The following is a 19,755-nucleotide window of genomic DNA, read 5'->3' as shown; positions in this document are numbered from 1 at the left end:
AGCAGTCAACAAAGTCAACGCTACAAAGTCAGAACAACAAAAAGGCCAGCTTCAAGTTTTCAACATCAAACAGTCAAACAGTTCTGCTAATATCGACCAACTCTTTGTTTGCCGCAAATTACGCAAGTATATAGACATAATTCTGCTAAATATTTTTGCTTGACAACTTCTTTTTCGGTTCTACTAAATTTTGTATTCTCTTGAAATGACAGTTTCTTGTAGCACTATGATGGAGACTAACGTGACTGCGATGGCCCAACAACAGCCATTTAACCCATGGGCCATTCCCGACAGCTTCACCGTTTATAACTTTGCTCCTGAAGAGATCCGCAGCTTCCTTCATCCACACTGGCAAACCCAAAAAGCCCCTCATCCTATGCTTTATTACTTCTTCGGAATCCTTTACATGGTCATTGGTATGCGATGTCCATAGCCCTTGTATCTTGCTTACTGTAATCGAAATTGTGGTTACTACTAAACTATTTTCGCAATTCAATTCAACCAATTCAGGCACTGTGGCCACTGCTGGAAACTACATGGTATTGAGAATCTTGGGAAGCTTTCCTGCTCTGCGAACACCAGCCAATATGCTCGTGATGAATCTGGCCGTCTCTGATTTCCTTTTGATGATTTCCCTCCTACCCGAGGCTTGCTACAACTTCTTCACGGGTGGTCCATGGCAGTTTGGCGACTTAGGTTGCCAAATTCACGCATTCTGTGGTGGGCTACCTGTTTCAGCAAACACTGTTTTGTACAAATGTTATCCTTTAATTGTTTAATTCAGGTGCCCTGTGCGGTTATAGCCAGATTACTACGCTAGTCCTCATTTCTTGGGATCGGTGGGTTATCATACTAAAACTTAAGCTGATTCATTGACATTTGCAACGAAAACATGTTTATGTGTTTGCGTACATATCGTTGTATCCCACTTATAGATACAACGTGATCGTGAAAGGATTCAACGCCGCTCCACTGACTTTCGGCAAGGCTTCAACAATGATCATTCTCAGCTGGCTGTACGCCTTCGGGTGGTCGGTGTCCCCTCTCGTTGGCTGGGGCTACTACGCTATGGACGGAATGCTTGGAACGTAAGCTAATACAAATTCCAGATCAAGTTTATTATCCCCTTCAACATTACGCCCGAATTTCTAAAATCGGGAAAATTCATGATTAAAATAGGTGTTCTTTTGATGGACTGACCACCAACATGAACAACAAGAGCCACATTCTCGCTTCTACGATGTTCCTCTATGTCATACCTATCATTATCATCATCGGCTGCTATTACTTCATTGTCAAGGCCGTCTTTCATCACGAAGACGAACTGCGACAACAGGCAAAAAAGATGAATGTTACTTCGCTAAGAAGCAACGCTGACCAGCAAGCCGTTTCGGCCGAAATTCGTATCGCTAAAGTTGCCATTATCAACGTGACCTTATGGATTTTGGCTTGGACTCCATTCGCTATTGTTTGCATGCTGGGCACATGGGGAGATACTTCTAAGATTACACCTTACATCTGCGAACTTCCCGTTATTTTGGCAAAGACATCCTGCGTCTATAATCCACTAATCTATGCCTTGTCGCATCCTAAATATCGAGAGGTAACTACTTTTCAGCCCACATTAAATGACAATAAACCCATCATCTTTAAACATGATTTAAAAAAAAAAAAAGAAAACTATATGCTATGGAACTGTCGCATTCATTAAATTTCAAATGCCTCAATTATTTTCCATCTTCTAATCTTTGTTGGCCTCTTTTGAATTCATTTTTGGTTTTTCCCTTTGCTTCACAACATAATAGTGCCTGAAAGAACTCTACCCATGGCTATGCATCGTTGTTGAAACCAAGAAGTCGAGCAAACACGGAGGAGACAATCAATCGACTGGCTCGACTAAAACGGAAGCCTCATCCGCAACAACCGCGGCATAATTCAACAATGGGATTCCTGATAAATATTTTCACGTCCCAATTACACTGCGTAATGGGCTCGTGATCTACATATGTTTGTCTCAACTCTATAACCTCTGCAAAGGAACGATATCGGATAGATGATTACTGGCTTCAGACTACGGATAGAATAACAATCTATTTATCTTATCATTGAATATATCAGCAAAACCCAACTGCAAGCTCCAATTGAATTTCATTATATAGGGCAATAATGTTTCAATGTCACCTACTAGTATTTGAATAAGGAAAAACACCGATTAATATGATTCTGTTTGCCTGTAACTTACTGTTGATAGAGAGAACGAAATATACGCCAACCCAAGCATGCAATCAAAACAACTGTTTCGTTACCTTCTGTCAATTTTACTCGACTTCAATCTACAGACAAGAAATATCCTCATCATTCATAAGAAGACTCTATGACGTGAACGGAATCACGGGCCAAGTCCTTTAATCTACTGTTAGCAACGAGCTATCGTGGCTTCAGCGATTTTCTGTACGAACAAGCAACGTAATACTTAACGGCCTTTATCTCCAGTTTTCGTTTCATACTCTGGCTTTTTCAAAAATTACAAATAGATTAGCCATGGCACGCACATCAGCGCTGATGTCATACAGACATCAGTTTTCTTTTTCCTTTTTTGTGCGAAATATTGGAACTACTGTTTGCGGATCGTTTAGGTTATGATGCAAACAAAAAAGTGTGTTACCCATGGCTGTATTTTGTTAACTAAAATGGGGAGCGAATTTGAAAAAAAACTCACCGAAAAGTCCTCATTCACGGAAGGGCAGAGATATACACGCGACAACTGCAAGAAAAACGAGAGAAAAAGAAAGTCAGTAGAACAACAACAACGAAATAAAGTTCGTATTGCTATAATAGGCATGCCACTGTTTCCGAGTGTGTTAATGCTCATTCTTAACGTTCTTATTTTTTTTTCTCTATAAACATGAATGATACGGAACTGTCAAATGCGTTGGGAAGCAGTTCAATTCTTATCCGCTCTGAAAGAGGGGAAACTATAAAAAGTTCCCAAATAAAATGGCTTGCAAAATTTAAAAAAATATATTTACTCCTATATAAAGGAAAACGAAACCATTAAACGTTTCATATCAGAAGATTTCTGTAAACACTTTTCTCTATATCCAATTACGCCACTTTAACCGTTTACTTAAGAATCATAATCAATGGGGAAAAGACAAAAACGATTATTGTTTCACTTGAGACTTTCTTGCAGGGCAGGTATCAACTAACACAATAAGCTGACATCTATATATACTGATCGGCATATACTTTATGCGCAGTTAATAAAATTATAGCTGTGAATTCAAAAAAGCGCCAATAAAGCCAAACATTTACTCGTCACACATTGAACTTGACTCGGTTTACATTCAACACTTAACTTAGGCTTGACTGTCGAGCTTATCCGGAATACTTTTGTGCGGGTTTTTGAACTATGACTTCTATCACACCATTGTGAAGTGGCAAATAAAGAACAATGGCAGGCCGTTTCGGCTATAAAACCCGAGATATGGCGTGCTTTACAATCAGGACAACATCAACAACGCAGGAAGTAATGGGATATAGTAAACCAAACGGACCTTATCCAAAGCTTAAGGATTTGTGCCACACAGGAACTTAGATCGCGGGTTTGATAAGTAGCTTTATAGACAGCAAGCTAATACCTATAACACCTCACTTTGGTTATTATCGAGGGGATTGCTCACAGGCTTAAGGGATCGGGAACCTAGGACTAGGACGCACACCTCAAAATGAAGTAACACTGTATGCTGATCATACAAACATCTGACGTAAATACGACAAATCCGCCACGAAGCAATATACTAAAAAGTTCGAGCATGTGGACAGCCTTTCTGCAAAAACTAAACAATCATTTTTTAGGACAAGGTACTTGTTGATGGCACTAACCCAGACTTCGAATCGTTTAACGATCTATAACTTTGTTCCCGCTAAAACATTTTCATCAGGACTAACGATCGAAGGAAAGAAGTGGTTCAGCATGATGCGAATCACTATTATCTTGACTGCATGGCGTGTTACGACGACAAAAATTTACTAAAAGTTAGGATTTTTTTAATGATAATAAAAAAAAAAAGACCATTAAAAGGATAACAAGGAAATTCATGTTTTGTTGCGAGCTCAAATCCTTTGAAATTGAACTAATTTCTCTTTCATTGTTACTTTCATCGAATAGCCGAAGAAAACCTTGCCTAGCTGTGATGATGCATCATTCTAATTATTGGCTCTTTTATATAAAACGAAAAGATGATTCCTTAAACATATTCTTATCTTTTAATCACAGTTGAAAGATAAGTTTTTCAAACTTACCCTGCAGTTGCTTGAGTTCATCAAAACGCTTCTTCATCACCCATCAAAGAACAAGAAACAGCCTTCGGAAGTGCTTTTGATTATCGCAGAGAACTTCTTTCAACGTTTACTCAGTTCAGACTGTCTTACAAACTATCTGTGGGCGCTATATATAAATTCGACATAAATCCTGCTGACCTTTTTGCTCCCCTAGCGTTGCCGCTATGGAGAACGCTTCAACGTTATTAAAGAATTCAACACAGCGGTATCAATCGTCGCGAGACAACCCATCGCAAGTGACCGTATGTTTTGCTGAATGTATGTGTAATCCAATTGAATTGGTTGAACGAAAAAAAATGTGTTAAATGTCGACGAGAACGTTAGGATCTTGAAGGTATATCTGTGACTTACAAGTAAAAGGATAAACAGACACCAAAAGTTCATAAATAAGAAGATTTGCAAATATATAGCTCTGTTATCCAATTACCTGAATCCGGTGACTATGTATCGTAGACACGGTAAACGGGGTCGAATAAACGAAAGTTCATTTCATTTACCGATGTAATTCAATTAATCATCGCTTACTTGGAAGCGAGTGCGCAAAAGCTACAGGCTCTAATGGAATGCAAGGAAACATCGGCCTAGCATAAAAGGGACGACCGCTGTGCAGTTCAGTACTTTGGCAGCAGTCAACAAAGTCAAAGCTACGAAGTCAAAACAACAACAAGCCCAACTTCTAGTTTTCAACATCAAACAACGAAACAGTTCTGCTAACAATCAACAGCTTTAATTTTTTGACACAAACTACGCAAGTATGTAGACACAGTCTGCCAAACATTTTTGTTTGACAACTTTTTAAGTGGTTCAACTAACCTTTGCCTTTTCTTGAAATCGCACAGCTTTTCGTAGCGTTATGATGGAGGCTAACGTGACTGCTATGGCTCAACAACAGCCATTCAATCCATGGGCCATTCCTGACAGCTTCACTGTCTACCAATTCGCACCGGAAGAGATCCGCAGCTTCCTTCATCCACACTGGCAAACCCAAAAAGCCCCTCATCCCATGATCTACTATTTATTCGGAATCCTTTATTTGTTTATTGGTAAGTAATGATTCACTGTGTAAGGGCTCTCCATCACTTTCACTGTGAATGAAATTCGGCCTTCAGCTATTTCGATCTTTCATTTCATTGATTCAATTCAGGCGTTATGGCCACTGCTGGAAACTACATGGTATTGAGGATCTTGGGAAGCTTTCCTGCTCTGCGAACACCAGCCAATATGCTCGTGATGAATCTGGCCGTCTCTGATTTCCTTTTGATGATTTCCCTCCTACCCGAGGCTTGCTACAATTTCTTCACGGGTGGTCCATGGAAATTTGGCGAATTAGGTTGCCAAATTCACGCATTCTGCGGTGGGATTACCTGTTTCTGCAAACACTGCTTTGTACAAATGTTATTCTTTAATTGTTTAATTCAGGTGCCCTGTGCGGTTATAGCCAGATTACTACGCTAGTCCTCATTTCTTGGGATCGGTGGGTCATCATACTAAAACTTAAGCTGATTCATTGACATTTGCAACTAAAACATGTTCATGTGTTTGCGTACATATCGTTGTATCCCACTTACAGATACAATGTGATCGTGAAAGGATTCAACGCCGCCCCACTGACTTTCGGCAAGGCTTCAACAATGATCATTCTCAGTTGGCTGTACGCCTTCGGGTGGTCGGTGTCCCCTCTCGTTGGCTGGGGCTACTACGCTATGGATGGAATGCTGGGAACGTAAGCTGTTACATTTGCCAGACCAAGACTATTATCCCCTTCAACATTTCGCCCCAATTTCTAACATCTGAAAAATTCCTACTTAACATAGGTGTTCTTTTGATGGACTGACCACCGACATGAACAACAAGAGCCACATTCTTGCTTCTACGATGTTCCTCTATGTTATTCCCATCATCATCATCATTGGCTGTTACTACTTCATTGTCAAGGCAGTGTTCCACCACGAAGATGAACTACGTCAACAAGCCAAAAAGATGAATGTTAGTTCCCTGAGAAGCAACAGCGACCAACAGGCCGTCTCTGCCGAAATCCGCATCGCTAAAGTGGCCATTATCAACGTTACGCTGTGGACCATTGCCTGGACTCCATTTACCGTTGTCTGCATGCTGGGAACATGGGGAGATACCTCTAAGATCACACCTTACATCTGCGAACTTCCAGTCATCCTTGCCAAAACATCTTGCGTCTATAACCCACTCATCTATGCCTTGTCGCATCCTAAATATCGAGAGGTATGTATTTTGAAACTAAAGAAGAATTTGCTTTCCTTTAACTGGATTTGTTGGCCACAAGTCTGTTTGCCCAATCTGCATTACGAGCCAACAGCTCATCTTCGTTAAACGCCTTTCAAAAAACAATAGCGAGACCTACGTGGAACTGTCGAATGCATTCTATTGCAAAATGATTAATCAATTATTTTCCTACTGCTTCGTTTGCATTTAGTGCCTGAAAGAGCTCTACCCATGGCTGTGCATCGTTGTTGAAACCAAGAAGCCGAGCAAACACGGAGGAGACAATCAATCGACTGGCTCGACTAAAACGGAAGCCTCATCCGCAACAACCGCGGCATGATTCAGCAATGGAATTCCTGATCAATGTTTTCACATCCCGATTACACCGTAATGGACTCGTGATCTACATATGTTTGTTTCAACTCTATAATGTCTACAAAGGAACGATTTCGGATAGATGACAACTGGCTACGGATAGAACAACAATCTATTTATCTCATCATTGACTATACCAACAAGACCCTACCACAGGATCCAATTGAATTTCGTTCTGTAGGGCAATAATGTTTCGAGGACACCTACTAGTATTTGAATAAGGAAAAACGTCGATTAATATGATTCTGTTTGCCTGTAACTTACTGTTGATAGAGAGAACGAAATATACGCCAACCCAAGCATGCAATGAAAACAATTCTCCCGTTTACCTTATGTCAATTTTATTCGACTTCAATCTACAGACATCCTCAATCCGCGATATCCTCATCATCCATAAAAAGGCTCGAACCATTGTGGCTTCAGCGATTTTTTTACAGCAAGAAGGTAATACTGAACGGCCTTTATCTACAGTTTGCGTTTCATACTCTGGAAATATTACTAATAGATGAATCATGGCATGCACATCAGCGCTGATGTCATACAGACATCAGTTTTCTTTTTCCTTTTTTGTACGAAAGATTGGAACTACTGTTTGCGGATCGTTTTGGTTATGATGCAAAACAAAAAAGTATATTACCAATGGCTGTATTTTGTTAACTAAAATGGGGAGCGAATTTGAAAAAAACTTATCGAAAAGTCCTCATTCCGGAAGGGCAGAGGTACACAGTGACAACTGCAAGAAAAACGAGAGAAAAAGAAAATCAGTGCAATAACAACAATGAAAGTAGTTCGTATAGCTGTAAAAGACATGCAACTGTTTGCTTGTGTGTTAATGCCCATGCCTAATGTTCTTATATTTTTTTTTCTCTATATAACATGAATGGTACGGAACTGTCAAATGCGTCGGGAAGCAGTTCAATTGTTATCCGCTCTGAAAGAGGGGAAATTATAAAAAGTTCCCAAATAAAATGGCTTGCAAAACCAAAAAATATATTTACTCCTACATAAAGGAAAACGAAACCATCAAACGTTTCATTTCAGGAGATTTCTGTAAACACTTTTCTCTGCATCCAGTTACCCCACTTTAACCGTATACTGAAGAACCATGATCAATGGAGAAAAGACAAAAACGATTATTGTTTCACTTGAGACTTGTTTGCAGGGCATGTACCAGCTAACACAATAAGCTATAACATCTATACTGATCGGCATATACTTTACGTGCAGTTAATCAAATCATAGCTGTGAATTCAAAAAAGCTTCAATAAAGCCAAACATTTACTCGACACACATTGAACTTGACTCGGTTTACACTCAACACTTAACTTAGGCTTGACAATGGAGCTTATCAGAAATCCTGTTGTGCGGGTTTTTGAACTATGACTTCTATCACACCATTGTGAAGTGGCAAATAAAGAACAATGGCAGGCCGTTTCGGCTATAAAACCCGAGATGTGGCGTGCTTTGCAATGAGGACGTCATCGACAACACGAGAAGATGGGATATAGTAAACCAAACGGACCTCAGCTAAAGCTTAAGGATTTGTGCCACACAGGAACTTAGATCGTGGGATTCCATAAGTAGCTGATGGACAGCAAGTTAAATACCTAAAAGCTTACTCGGATTATATCGAGCGGATTGCTCACGTATAAGGGATAGGAACCTAGGACTATGACACAAAGCTCAAAATCAAGAATTGTATGCGGACCTATAAAAACATCAGATGTAAATACGACAAATCCGCCACGAAGCAATATACTAAAATGTTCGAGCATGTGGACAGTCTTTTTGCAAAAACTAAACAATCATTTTTTAGGACAACGTGCTTGTTGATGGCACTAACCCAGACTTCGAATCGTTCAACTATCTATAACTTTGTTCCCGCTAAAACATTTTCATCAGGACTAACGATCGAAGGAAAGAAGTGGTTCAGCTGATGCGAATCACTATTATCTTGACTGCATGGCGTGTTGCTACGACAAAAATTTACTAAAAGCTAGTTTTTTTTATGAAAATAAAAAAAAAAGACCATTAAAGGGATAACATGGAAATCATGTGTTGTTGCGAGCTCAAATCCGTTGAAATTGAACTAATTTCTCTTTCATTGTTACTTTCATCGAATAGCCGAAGAAAACCTTGCCTAGCTGTGATGATGCATCATTCTAATTATTGGCTCTTTTATATAAAACGAAAAGATGATTCCTTAAACATATTCTTATCTTTTAATCACAGTTGAAAGATAAGTTTTTCAAACTTACCCTGCAGTTGCTTGAGTTCATCGAAATGATTCTTAATCACCCATAAAAGAACAAGAAACAGCCTTCGGAAGTGCTTTTGATTATCGCAGAGAACTTCTTTCAACATTTACTCAGTTCAGACTGTCTTACAAGCTCTCTGTGGGCGCTATATACAAATTCGACACACAACGTGCCATCCTTTTTGCTCCCCTAGCGTTGCCGCTGTGGAGAACGCTTAAACGTTATTAAAGAATTCAACACAGCGGTATCAATCGTCGCGAGACAACCCATCGCAAGTGACCGTATGTTTTGCTGCATGTATGTGTAATCCAATTGAATTGGTTGAACGAAAAAAAAATGTGTTAAATGTCGACGAGAACGTTAGGATCTTGAAGGTATATCTGTGACTTACAAGTAAAAGGATAAACAGACACCAAAAGTTCATAAATAAGAAGATTTGCAAATATATAGCTCTGTTATCCAATTACCTGAATCCGGTGACTATGTATCGTACACGGTAAACGGGGTCGAATAAACGAAAGTTCATTTCATTTACCGATGTAATTCAATTAATCATCGCTTACTTGGAAGCGAGTGCGCAAAAGCTACAGGCTCTAATGGAATGCAAGGAAACATCGGCCTAGCATAAAAGGGACGGCCGCTGTGCAGTTCAGTACTTTGGCAGCAGTCAACAAAGTCAACGCTACGAAGTCAAAACAACAACAAGCCCAACTTCTAGTTTTCAAGATCAAACAACGAAACAGTTCTGCTAACAATCAACAGCTTTAATTTTTTGACACAAACTACGCAAGTATTTAGATACAGTCTGCCAAACATTTTTGTTTGACAACTTTTTAAGTGGTTCAACTAACCTTTGCCTTTTCTTGAAATTGCACAGCTTTTCGTAGCGTTATGATGGAGGCTAACGTGACTGCTATGGCTCAACAACAGCCATTCAATCCATGGGCCATTCCTGACAGCTTCACTGTCTACCAATTCGCACCGGAAGAGATCCGCAGCTTCCTGCATCCTCATTGGCAAACGCAAAAAGCTCCTCATCCCATGATCTACTATTTATTCGGAATCCTTTATTTGTTTATTGGTAAGTAATGATTCACTGTGTAAGGGCTCTGCATCACTTTCACTGTGAATGAAATTCGGCCTTCAGCTATTTCGATCTTTCATTTCGTTGATTCAATTCAGGCGTTATGGCCACTGCTGGAAACTACATGGTATTGAGGATCTTGGGAAGCTTTCCTGCTCTGCGAACACCAGCCAATATGCTCGTGATGAATCTGGCCGTCTCTGATTTCCTTTTGATGATTTCCCTCCTACCCGAGGCTTGCTACAATTTCTTCACGGGTGGTCCATGGAAATTTGGCGAATTAGGTTGCCAAATTCACGCATTCTGCGGTGGGATTACCTGTTTCAGCAAACATGGCTTTGTACAAATGTTATTCTTTAATTGTTTAATTCAGGTGCCCTGTGCGGTTATAGCCAGATTACTACGCTAGTCCTCATTTCTTGGGATCGGTGGGTCATCATAGTAAACTTAAGCTGATTTATTGACATTTGCAACTAAAACATGTTTATGTGTTTGCGTACATATCGTTGTATCCCACTTACAGATACAATGTGATCGTGAAAGGATTCAACGCCGCCCCACTGACTTTCGGCAAGGCTTCAACAATGATCATTTTCAACTGGTTGTACGCCTTCGGTTGGTCGGTGTCCCCTCTCGTTGGCTGGGGCTACTACGCTATGGATGGAATGCTGGGAACGTAAGCTGTTACATTTGCCAGACCAAGACTATTATCCCCTTCAACATTGCACCCCAGTTTCTAAAATCGGGAAAATTCCTACTTAACATAGGTGTTCTTTTGATGGACTGACCACCGACATGAACAACAAGAGCCACATTCTTGCTTCTACGATGTTCCTCTATGTTATTCCCATCATCATCATCATTGGCTGTTACTACTTCATTGTCAAGGCAGTGTTTCACCACGAAGATGAACTACGTCAACAAGCCAAAAAGATGAATGTTAGTTCCCTGAGAAGCAACAGCGATCAACAGGCCGTCTCAGCCGAAATCCGCATCGCTAAAGTGGCCATTATCAACGTTACGCTGTGGACCATTGCCTGGACTCCATTTACCGTTGTCTGTATGCTGGGAACATGGGGAGATACCTCTAAGATCACACCTTACATCTGCGAACTTCCCGTCATCCTTGCTAAAACATCTTGCGTCTATAACCCACTCATCTATGCCTTGTCGCATCCTAAATATCGCGAGGTATGTACTTTGAAACTAAAAGAAGGATTTGCTTTCCTTTAACTGGGTTTATGGGCCACAAGTCGTCTGTTTGCGCAATCTGCATTACGAGCCAACAGCTCATCTTCGTTAAACGCCTTTCAAAAAAGAATAGCTAGACCTACGTGGAACTGTCGAATGCATTCTATTGCAAAATGATTAATCAATTATTTTCCTATTGCTTCGTTTGCATTTAGTGCCTGAAAGAGCTCTACCCATGGCTGTGCATCGTTGTGGAAACCAAGAAGCCGAGCAAACACGGAGGAGACAATCAATCGACTGGCTCGACTAAAACGGAAGCCTCATCCGCAACAACCGCGGCATAATTCAGCAATGGAATTCCTGATCAATGTTTTCACATCCCGATTACACTGTAATGGACTCGTGATCTACATATGTTTGTTTCAACTCTATAACGTCTACAAAGGAACGATTTCGGATAGATGACAACTGGCTACGGATAGAACAACAATCTATTTATCTCATCATTGACTATACCACAAAACCCTACCACAGGATCCAATTGAATTTCGTTCTGTAGGGCAATAATGTTTCGAGGACACCTACTAGTATTTGAATAAGGAAAAACACCGATTAATATGATTCTGTTTGCCTGTAACTTACTGTTGATAGAGAGAACGAAATATACGCCAACCCAAGCATACAATCAAAACAATTCACTTGTTACCTTCTTTCACTATAAAAATTTCCTTCCATATTCGGACATGCAATTTTCTTTTAATCGATAATGGGGCTTGGCGATTTGGATGGAATTACTACCAGGTCATTTATATCTGTTGTTAACTACTAGTGGTTATCGCATCAAAGAGTACTACTCATTTAAAAAAAAAACATAATACTTAATGGAAGTTATCGGCAGTTTTTTGTTTCATTCGGTGGCTTTTTTTTTTAACAAATAGGTGTGGGCCGTGGTATGCACATCGGCGCCCATTCCATAACAGACATGAATTTTCTTGCTTTATGTGAAAGATTGCTCCACCTTTAATGGATCGTTAGGTTAAGATGGGAACACAAAAATGTGTTCCCAATGACGATATGTTTCCCACTATATGGAAAATGAATGTGTAACCCTTCGATTCACGGATAGGGGGTCACAGCGGCAACTACAAGAAAAAAAGGAAAATAAAAAAATAGCGCAACAGTAACAAAACCTGTTTGCGTGTGTATTGTTGCCAATTCCTAAGTTGCTTTGTTCCCCTTAACCTGAACGAAAATGCCAAATGCTTTAAGAAGACAGTCCTATTCTCGTCCGTACTCTGAAGGAGGGAAAACTATGAAAAGTGCACGGATAAGGCGGTTTCGAAAAATAACAAAAAATAAATAAATAGAGTACTACACCTACATAAAGAAAAAAAAAACATAAAAAACATTTTTCCATATCCAATTATTTTCCGACCTTAACCGTCTATACTTGAGACACCGCGTAGCCGATGTCGAAAATTTGCTTCAATTGCGACTAAATTTTAGTGCATATCCCTTCTAATACAACAAGAAAATCTACTGACCAGTTTCCGTACACTTCACTGGTATAACCAACAAAATCATCGCTTTACAATCGGAAAAAATAAGCTTCAATAAAGTTAAAATTGATCACAAGACGCAATCAAAATTGTTTCTTGTGAGCTGTCAGCACTGGAGGTTGACGATCGGGCTTAATCCAGAACTTTTTTGTGCCGGTTTATGAACTTTGACTTCTCTATCGACGCTAGGCCTAGACTACTATAAGCTAAACCAATCATTCTTTGACGTGTAACGGAATACCTGAATATAAAGAATGAGCTCTAATCATAACTGTGAACGTTGGGGAAACCAAGAGGAAGTGTTATAACCGACGGTGGCAAGTGACGGATGGGCGGATACTATAGGTTTATCAAAAGGCATCATAAACGCTATTCGTACAAATTCTATTTTCATTGGACAATCGCTTCAAATACAGGTCTCTCATCAAGTAATCAATTCAAAGTATAGAATAAAAAGAACATAGCTGCCGAGATAGATGTCGATCAATTCCCAACCAATTGTACATCAAATAAAATAAAACTTACCTTAACTCCATAATTCGAAAAGAAGAAGGCAGGTTTTGCCAGTGTTACATAGGCTTTTACGTGGACTCGTTGATGCAGATTTTTCACTAATAACTAATCAAGCGTCAGGATCGAAATCCGACTGAGAGACTTGGAGAGTTTCGCTTGCATATTTATTGACTATGGTGGCGTTGACGATACTTTTGTTGTGCGGTCAGTTTCTTCTATAAGGGAAGCCGTATAACTTTTGTCCACGGGTTACCGCAACTTTCAAAGCGATTTACTGTTAACATCCCGACAAGTAATTGGATTATTTTTGTTCAACCAGTAAGTAAAACAAACGCATAAAGAAAAGAAAGTAAGGAAGAAAACGCCCCATAAATGAACTCAATCGCACCTACAAAGGGTAACGTTCTGCTTAACCGGTAGATATAGGGCATTTTTCATGGAAGAAAAAAAAAACGATAGCTAAAGTATAGGTTGATAATGAAAACACTAACAGCTGTATATAGAAAATCATACAAATGCAGAAACGGAGAGGTTAGAAAAACAAGATTTGGGCGTCTGTCATTGGGTTCGCATTATTCGTGCAAAAACTGGTTAGCAAAAGCTGAGACATCGAATTCATTACAACACCACACAAATAGCAATGCTTCTGTAAGCATAATGTTTTTTTGTTTTTTTCAAAGATAAAAAATTTACGGGTCGCAGAGATCGTCATGAACATTGAAAAGACGCGAGGACAATTCCTTTCGATATTTGTGACGAAGTTTCATTTCCACGTCATCCTAACCTTTTTCTTCGGTCCTTGAGAGGGTTTTATTGTTTACTCTGTATGGCGCTGATCTCGTTTACGCAGAGTGTCAACCTTTAAATGGCAAGAAATGAACGGCTTACATGCGACATATACTCCAGGATATTCTTTTGAAGCAACGCACACAAACAATCTTTTGTTTTGAGTAATGAACTAAGAACAGTGAAAATGTTGCAACGATCGTATACACCTTGTCTCTTAAAGGTCGGCAAAAGAACAGAGCGAGAGAACCAAGGAATCTAATAGGTAGCTGGTAGTTAATATCATGGTCTGACCTTTGGATTCACTTACTGACCACCAGCTCTTTATGGCACGACTTTAAGGTATCAAGAAAATAGCTACTGGGAAAACCGACAAAACTGCCTTTGCAGCACGTTTGCGATACAATCCAATTAGCCAAGATTTCGTCTTGACATTGGGTTGCCACTCTTTACTCTCTGGATGGCTGTGTGTGTGTGTGTATACATATATAAAGGGGGTTGCCTACCAACCAGTCATTACCATCCACCCAGCGACGACGAACAACGAGTTCGTGGCAACCAGTGTCACCGTTGAACAAGAGTCACATACCAGCCCACCTGAAAGCATCGATTTCTGATTGGTCCGTTTGACGTAATTCGGGAGAAACAGGATCACTATACATCACACATCATGTTCTTGAAGATGAACGAAACGCTGGTGCCAGGAGCTTACGTTCAAGATCAGATATTCAATCCGTGGACCGTTCCGGATTCGTTTACCGTCTACAAATTCGCTCCCGATTACGTCAAACCGTTGTTGCATCCCCACTGGCAATCCCAGAAGGCCGTCCATCCGATATGGGCTTATTTCTTTGGCCTTTACTATCTTGTTATGGGTACTTTCTAATCGCAATTGTTTTGTTTAAGTATAGTAATCGTGCTCACAAGTCGAATTTGTAATTACAGGTAGCATGGCGATAGGTGGCAATATTATGGTATTGAAGATCTTCAGCCATTTTACGGCATTGCGAACTCCAGCCAACATGCTCGTCATCAATTTGGCAGTTTCCGATCTGATGCTCATGTTAAGTCTCATTCCAGAGGCGGTCTACAATTTTTTCTCGGGAGGACCTTGGCAATTCGGTTACATGGGATGTCAAATCCACGCTTTCTGCGGTATGTTTCTTTTACAGGACGTTGCACGCAATTTAAATCCGTTGCATAATTGTATCGTATAAATTACAGGTGCATTTTTCGGATACAGCCAGATTACTACCTTAACTAGTAAGTCTAATCAAACCAATGGCTCTTTACTGTTATTGAATTGACGTCTGTTCTGTTGTATTGCTTTAATCGAAACTAGTCATTAGCTGGGATCGATACAACGTCATCGTCAAAGGATTCAGCGGCAAGCCACTGTCTTACTCGAAAGTATCACTGCTCATTATATTCAATTGGCTTTGGTCTTTCGCCTGGGCTCTTACGCCACTCGTTGGATGGGGTCTATACGCTTTGGATGGCATGCTGGGCACGTAAGTGACCATACAGCTTCATACCGTTTTGCATCTACAGGAATTAAATGTTTTTTGATGGAATGTTGGACAGGTGCTCGTTTGATTCTTACACGACGACGATGAATCACAAGAGCTACATTTTAGCATCCTGCTTCTTCCAATACCTAGGTCCGATTCTGGTCATCGTTGGCTGTTATTTCTTCATTGTCAAAGCAGTGTTCAAACACGAGGAAGAGCTGCGCGAACAGGCCAAGAAAATGAACGTCACTTCGCTGAGAAGTGGCAACAAAGAACAAGACCAGGCCGTTTCGGCTGAAATCCGTGCTGCTAAGGTGGCCGTAGTCAACATTATGCTGTGGATCTTTGCCTGGACACCTTTCACGGCCATTGCCATGTTGGGTACGTGGCACGATTCCGCCTTCGTCTCGCCGCTCGTCAGCGAGTTGCCCATCATCTGCGCCAAAACATCGGCTCTTTACAATCCCATCATTTACGCCCTGTCGCATCCAAAGTACCGCGAGTGCCTCAAGGAGCTTTATCCGTGGCTGTGTATCGTCGTCGAAGATCGCAAGTCGAAGCGCAGCCCAAATGACGACAACAACTCGATTGGCACGGTAAAGACGGACACAGCGTCTTCCTCATGAAATGACCATCCGCCTCATTGATCCCATCGACCGCATGCAAATCATTTCCGACCACGAATTTCGCCTTGCGTTTTAAAAGACCACTGATTGTAGAAATAGGCGTAAGCTGTTCATTGTTAGAGCCCACGTAATATACAAGTGAGCTTTGCTGCCCTACCTTTTAACGTATCCGCAATTGTTCCTGTGTTTACCTGTTATAACTTGTTGTATTGATGTATTATATATTTGTCCAGATAATAAACAAACCCTTGCAAGCTGATACTCGAATAGTCGGTCGTGTTCGTTCTCTCGATGGTTATAGACTCATGAAAGGATGCGGCGGATTAAGTTCTTGGTAAGGCTTATAATGCTATGATCCGAAAAGGGTGGTTTCTTCCTTGAAAGAATGCGATTGCAACTACTTCAGCTATTGACCGTTCATTCTACATTGGATATGCTCTGTGTTCTGGAAAAAAAAAGGTGTGTAATGTTTGGGATGATATTTCCTTTGTTCAAAACTATACAACAAGCAGTCCAGTCGCACTGGTTGTTTTCAATGAGAATAAAAAACTGAGTCGGAAAACAGGCATTTGGGCACGATATATGTTCAAATGTAGCAATCATGTAGAATGTCATTAATAGACTATACACGTAATGGTGCTATCTGCAGCTGCTGCGGAGTCGGAAAAAATTGCTGAAATGCGTGAGCATTCAGCAATGACAACACAAGGAAGCCATTTCATTTTTCAAATTGGCATCGAATTTAAGTACCTTAATACCTCAGGCGACAAAGTAGAGTTAGGTTGGTTAGTTACTTGAGCTAACCAAAAAAAATGGATTTATTTTTTTCCTTTATTACACTTGAAGGGCGAGGGACTCGGTTTGCTGGTATCAAGAAAATTGCTACAGGAAAAACCGACAAAGCTGCCTTTGCAGCACGTTTACGACACTATCCAATTAGCCAAGATTTCGTCTTGACATTAGCTTGGCACTGTTTACTCTCTGGATGGCTGTGTGTGTGTGTGTATACATATATAAAGGGGGTTGCCTACCAACCAGTCATTACCATCCACCCAGCGACGACGAACAACGAGTTCGTGGCAACCAGTGTCATCGTTGAACAATAGTCACATACCAGCCCACCTGAAAGCATCGATTTCTGATTGGTCGGTTTGACGTAATTCGGGAGAAACGGGATCACTATACATCACACAACATGTTCTTGAAGATGAACGAAACGCTGATGTCAGCTGCTTACGTTCAGGATCAGATTTTCGACCCGTGGACCGTTCCGGATTCGTTTACCGTCTACAAATTCGCTCCCGATTACGTCAAACCGTTATTGCATCCCCACTGGCAAACCCAGAAGGCCGTCCATCCGATATGGGCTTATTTCTTCGGTCTTTACTATCTTGTTATGGGTACTTTCTAATCGCAATTGTTTTGTTTAAGTATAGTAATCGTGCTTACAACTCGAATGTGTAATTGCAGGTAGCATGGCGATAGGTGGCAATATTATGGTATTGAAGATCTTCAGCCATTTTACGGCACTGCGAACCCCAGCCAACATGCTCGTCATCAATTTGGCAGTTTCCGATCTGATGCTCATGTTGAGTCTCATTCCAGAGGCGGTCTACAATTTCTTCTCGGGAGGACCTTGGCAATTCGGCTACATGGGATGTCAAATCCACGCTTTCTGCGGTATGTTTCTTTTATAGCAGGCTGCATGCATTTTTAATCGTTGCGTCTTTGTGACGTATAAATTACAGGTGCATTTTTCGGATACAGTCAGATTACCACCTTAACTAGTAAGTCTAATCAAACCGATGGCTCTTCAGTGTTAGTGAATTGACGTCTGTTCTGTTGTATTGCTTTAATCGAAACTAGTCATTAGCTGGGATCGATACAACGTCATCGTCAAAGGATTCAGCGGCAAGCCATTGACTTACTCGAAAGTATCACTGCTCATTGTGTTCAATTGGGTTTGGTCTTTCGCCTGGGCTATTACACCACTCGTTGGATGGGGTCTCTACGCGTTGGATGGAATGCTCGGCACGTAAGTGTGACCATGCAGTTATACGCCCTTTGGCATCTAAAGGAACTAAATGAGTTTTTGATGGATTGTTGGACAGGTGTTCGTTCGATTCGTACACGACGACCATGAACCATAAGAGCTACATTTTAGCCTCATGCTTTTTCCAGTACGGAGGCCCGATCCTCGTCATCATTGGCTGTTATTTCTTCATAGTCAAGGCAGTGTTCAAACACGAGGAAGAGCTGCGTGAACAGGCAAAGAAAATGAATGTCACTTCGTTGCGAAGTGGCAACAAAGAACAAGACCAGGCCGTTTCAGCTGAAATCCGTGCTGCCAAGGTCGCCGTGGTCAACATTATGCTGTGGATCTTTGCCTGGACACCTTTCACGGCCATTGCCATGTTGGGTACGTGGCACGATTCCGCCTTCGTCTCGCCGCTCATCAGCGAGTTGCCTATCATTTGCGCCAAAACATCTGCCCTTTACAATCCCATCATTTACGCCCTGTCGCATCCAAAGTACCGTGAATGCCTCAAAGAGCTTTATCCGTGGCTGTGTATCGTCGTCGAAGATCGCAAGTCGAAGCGCAGCCCAAATGACGACAACAACTCAATTGGTACAGCAAAAACTGACACAGCGTCTTCCACGTGAAATAACCATCCGTCTCATTGATCCCATCGACCGAATGCAAATCGACCACGAATTTCGCTTTACGTTTTAAAAGACCACTGATTGTAGAAATAGGCGTAAGATGTTCATTATTAGAGTTCACGTAACATACAAGTGAACTTTGGTGCCCTACCTTTCAACGTATCCGCATTTGGTTCTCTGTTCACCTTCTGTAACTTGTCGTATTGATGTACTACGTATTTATCCAGAGATAATAAACAAACCCCTGCAAGCTGATACTCGCAATAATCAGTCGTGTTCGTTCGCTCGATGGTTATAGACTCATATAAGGATGCGCCCGATTAAGTTCCCGAATAAGGCTTCTAATGCTATGACCTGAAAAGGCTCGTGGTTTCCTTCTTGAAAGGACGTGGCTTCAAGTGCTTGTTGAATTTGCAGCAATCGTATGCAATGTCATTAATAGACATATCGGTAACGGTGCTACCTGGAGCTGCTGCGGAGTCGGAAAATTGATTGTTGAAATGCATGAGCAGACTCAAGGAAGCCATTTCATTTTCCAAACTGGCATTAAACTTAAGTGCCCTAATACCTGAGGTGACCAAGCAGAGTCAGGTTGGTTTAGTTACA

At 40.9% G+C, this 19,755-nt stretch overlaps 6 protein-coding genes across 6 annotated transcripts in view; all 6 read left to right on the top strand.

Annotated features, from left to right (window-relative positions):
* The first annotated feature begins 9 nt into the window (after positions 1-9).
* LOC130703382 (compound eye opsin BCRH2-like) lies at positions 10-2,294 on the top strand. The gene is made up of 7 exons (XM_057524873.1): positions 10-126; positions 213-416; positions 511-720; positions 785-839; positions 936-1,088; positions 1,180-1,603; positions 1,806-2,294. Exons 2-7 carry the CDS (start codon positions 227-229, stop codon positions 1,932-1,934), a joined length of 1,161 nt encoding a protein of 386 aa, XP_057380856.1. The 5' UTR covers positions 10-126; positions 213-226; the 3' UTR covers positions 1,935-2,294.
* LOC130703388 (protein FAM169B-like) overlaps positions 1,107-19,755 on the top strand; it is a 32,355-nt gene continuing 13,706 nt past the window's right edge. Inside the window, exon 1 of the mRNA XM_057524885.2 lies at positions 1,107-1,110. The gene's annotated coding sequence lies outside the window, so the exon portion shown is untranslated. The remainder of the gene's footprint in view (positions 1,111-19,755) is intronic.
* Positions 5,193-6,922, top strand: LOC130701915 (compound eye opsin BCRH2-like). Its single transcript, XM_057523692.2, has 6 exons — positions 5,193-5,387; positions 5,489-5,698; positions 5,764-5,818; positions 5,915-6,067; positions 6,159-6,582; positions 6,794-6,922. Exons 1-6 carry the CDS (start codon positions 5,198-5,200, stop codon positions 6,920-6,922), a joined length of 1,161 nt encoding a protein of 386 aa, XP_057379675.2. The 5' UTR covers positions 5,193-5,197.
* Positions 10,102-11,834, top strand: LOC130701931 (compound eye opsin BCRH2-like). Its single transcript, XM_057523693.2, has 6 exons — positions 10,102-10,296; positions 10,398-10,607; positions 10,673-10,727; positions 10,823-10,975; positions 11,067-11,490; positions 11,706-11,834. The coding sequence occupies exons 1-6, from the start codon at positions 10,107-10,109 to the stop codon at positions 11,832-11,834; spliced, it is 1,161 nt and encodes a 386-aa protein (XP_057379676.1). The 5' UTR covers positions 10,102-10,106.
* LOC130703378 (compound eye opsin BCRH2-like) lies at positions 14,908-16,744 on the top strand. The gene is made up of 5 exons (XM_057524869.2): positions 14,908-15,223; positions 15,294-15,503; positions 15,573-15,611; positions 15,691-15,859; positions 15,933-16,744. The coding sequence occupies exons 1-5, from the start codon at positions 15,019-15,021 to the stop codon at positions 16,483-16,485; spliced, it is 1,176 nt and encodes a 391-aa protein (XP_057380852.1). The 5' UTR covers positions 14,908-15,018; the 3' UTR covers positions 16,486-16,744.
* LOC130703377 (compound eye opsin BCRH2-like) lies at positions 17,541-19,183 on the top strand. Its single transcript, XM_057524868.2, has 5 exons — positions 17,541-17,885; positions 17,956-18,165; positions 18,234-18,272; positions 18,352-18,520; positions 18,597-19,183. The coding sequence occupies exons 1-5, from the start codon at positions 17,681-17,683 to the stop codon at positions 19,147-19,149; spliced, it is 1,176 nt and encodes a 391-aa protein (XP_057380851.1). The 5' UTR covers positions 17,541-17,680; the 3' UTR covers positions 19,150-19,183.

Source organism: Daphnia carinata, chromosome 10 (assembly GCF_022539665.2).
Source record: "Daphnia carinata strain CSIRO-1 chromosome 10, CSIRO_AGI_Dcar_HiC_V3, whole genome shotgun sequence".
NCBI lineage: Eukaryota > Metazoa > Arthropoda > Branchiopoda > Diplostraca > Daphniidae > Daphnia > Daphnia carinata.
Note: the sequence above shows the minus strand (reverse complement) of the source record. Positions and strands in the feature narration are given on the sequence as shown.

Coding starts and splice junctions, on each gene's coding strand:
- LOC130703382 (XM_057524873.1), top strand. CDS start 227: ATGATGGAGACTAACGTGACTGCGATGGCCCAACAACAGCCATTTAAC. Junction 417..510: donor AATCCTTTACATGGTCATTG/GTATGCGATGTC, acceptor CAACCAATTCAG/GCACTGTGGCCACTGCTGGA. Junction 721..784: donor CCAAATTCACGCATTCTGTG/GTGGGCTACCTG, acceptor TGTTTAATTCAG/GTGCCCTGTGCGGTTATAGC.
- LOC130701915 (XM_057523692.2), top strand. CDS start 5,198: ATGATGGAGGCTAACGTGACTGCTATGGCTCAACAACAGCCATTCAAT. Junction 5,388..5,488: donor AATCCTTTATTTGTTTATTG/GTAAGTAATGAT, acceptor GATTCAATTCAG/GCGTTATGGCCACTGCTGGA. Junction 6,068..6,158: donor ATGGATGGAATGCTGGGAAC/GTAAGCTGTTAC, acceptor TACTTAACATAG/GTGTTCTTTTGATGGACTGA.
- LOC130701931 (XM_057523693.2), top strand. CDS start 10,107: ATGATGGAGGCTAACGTGACTGCTATGGCTCAACAACAGCCATTCAAT. Junction 10,297..10,397: donor AATCCTTTATTTGTTTATTG/GTAAGTAATGAT, acceptor GATTCAATTCAG/GCGTTATGGCCACTGCTGGA. Junction 11,491..11,705: donor CGCATCCTAAATATCGCGAG/GTATGTACTTTG, acceptor GTTTGCATTTAG/TGCCTGAAAGAGCTCTACCC.
- LOC130703378 (XM_057524869.2), top strand. CDS start 15,019: ATGTTCTTGAAGATGAACGAAACGCTGGTGCCAGGAGCTTACGTTCAA. Junction 15,224..15,293: donor CCTTTACTATCTTGTTATGG/GTACTTTCTAAT, acceptor TTGTAATTACAG/GTAGCATGGCGATAGGTGGC. Junction 15,612..15,690: donor CCAGATTACTACCTTAACTA/GTAAGTCTAATC, acceptor AATCGAAACTAG/TCATTAGCTGGGATCGATAC.
- LOC130703377 (XM_057524868.2), top strand. CDS start 17,681: ATGTTCTTGAAGATGAACGAAACGCTGATGTCAGCTGCTTACGTTCAG. Junction 17,886..17,955: donor TCTTTACTATCTTGTTATGG/GTACTTTCTAAT, acceptor GTGTAATTGCAG/GTAGCATGGCGATAGGTGGC. Junction 18,166..18,233: donor TCAAATCCACGCTTTCTGCG/GTATGTTTCTTT, acceptor TATAAATTACAG/GTGCATTTTTCGGATACAGT.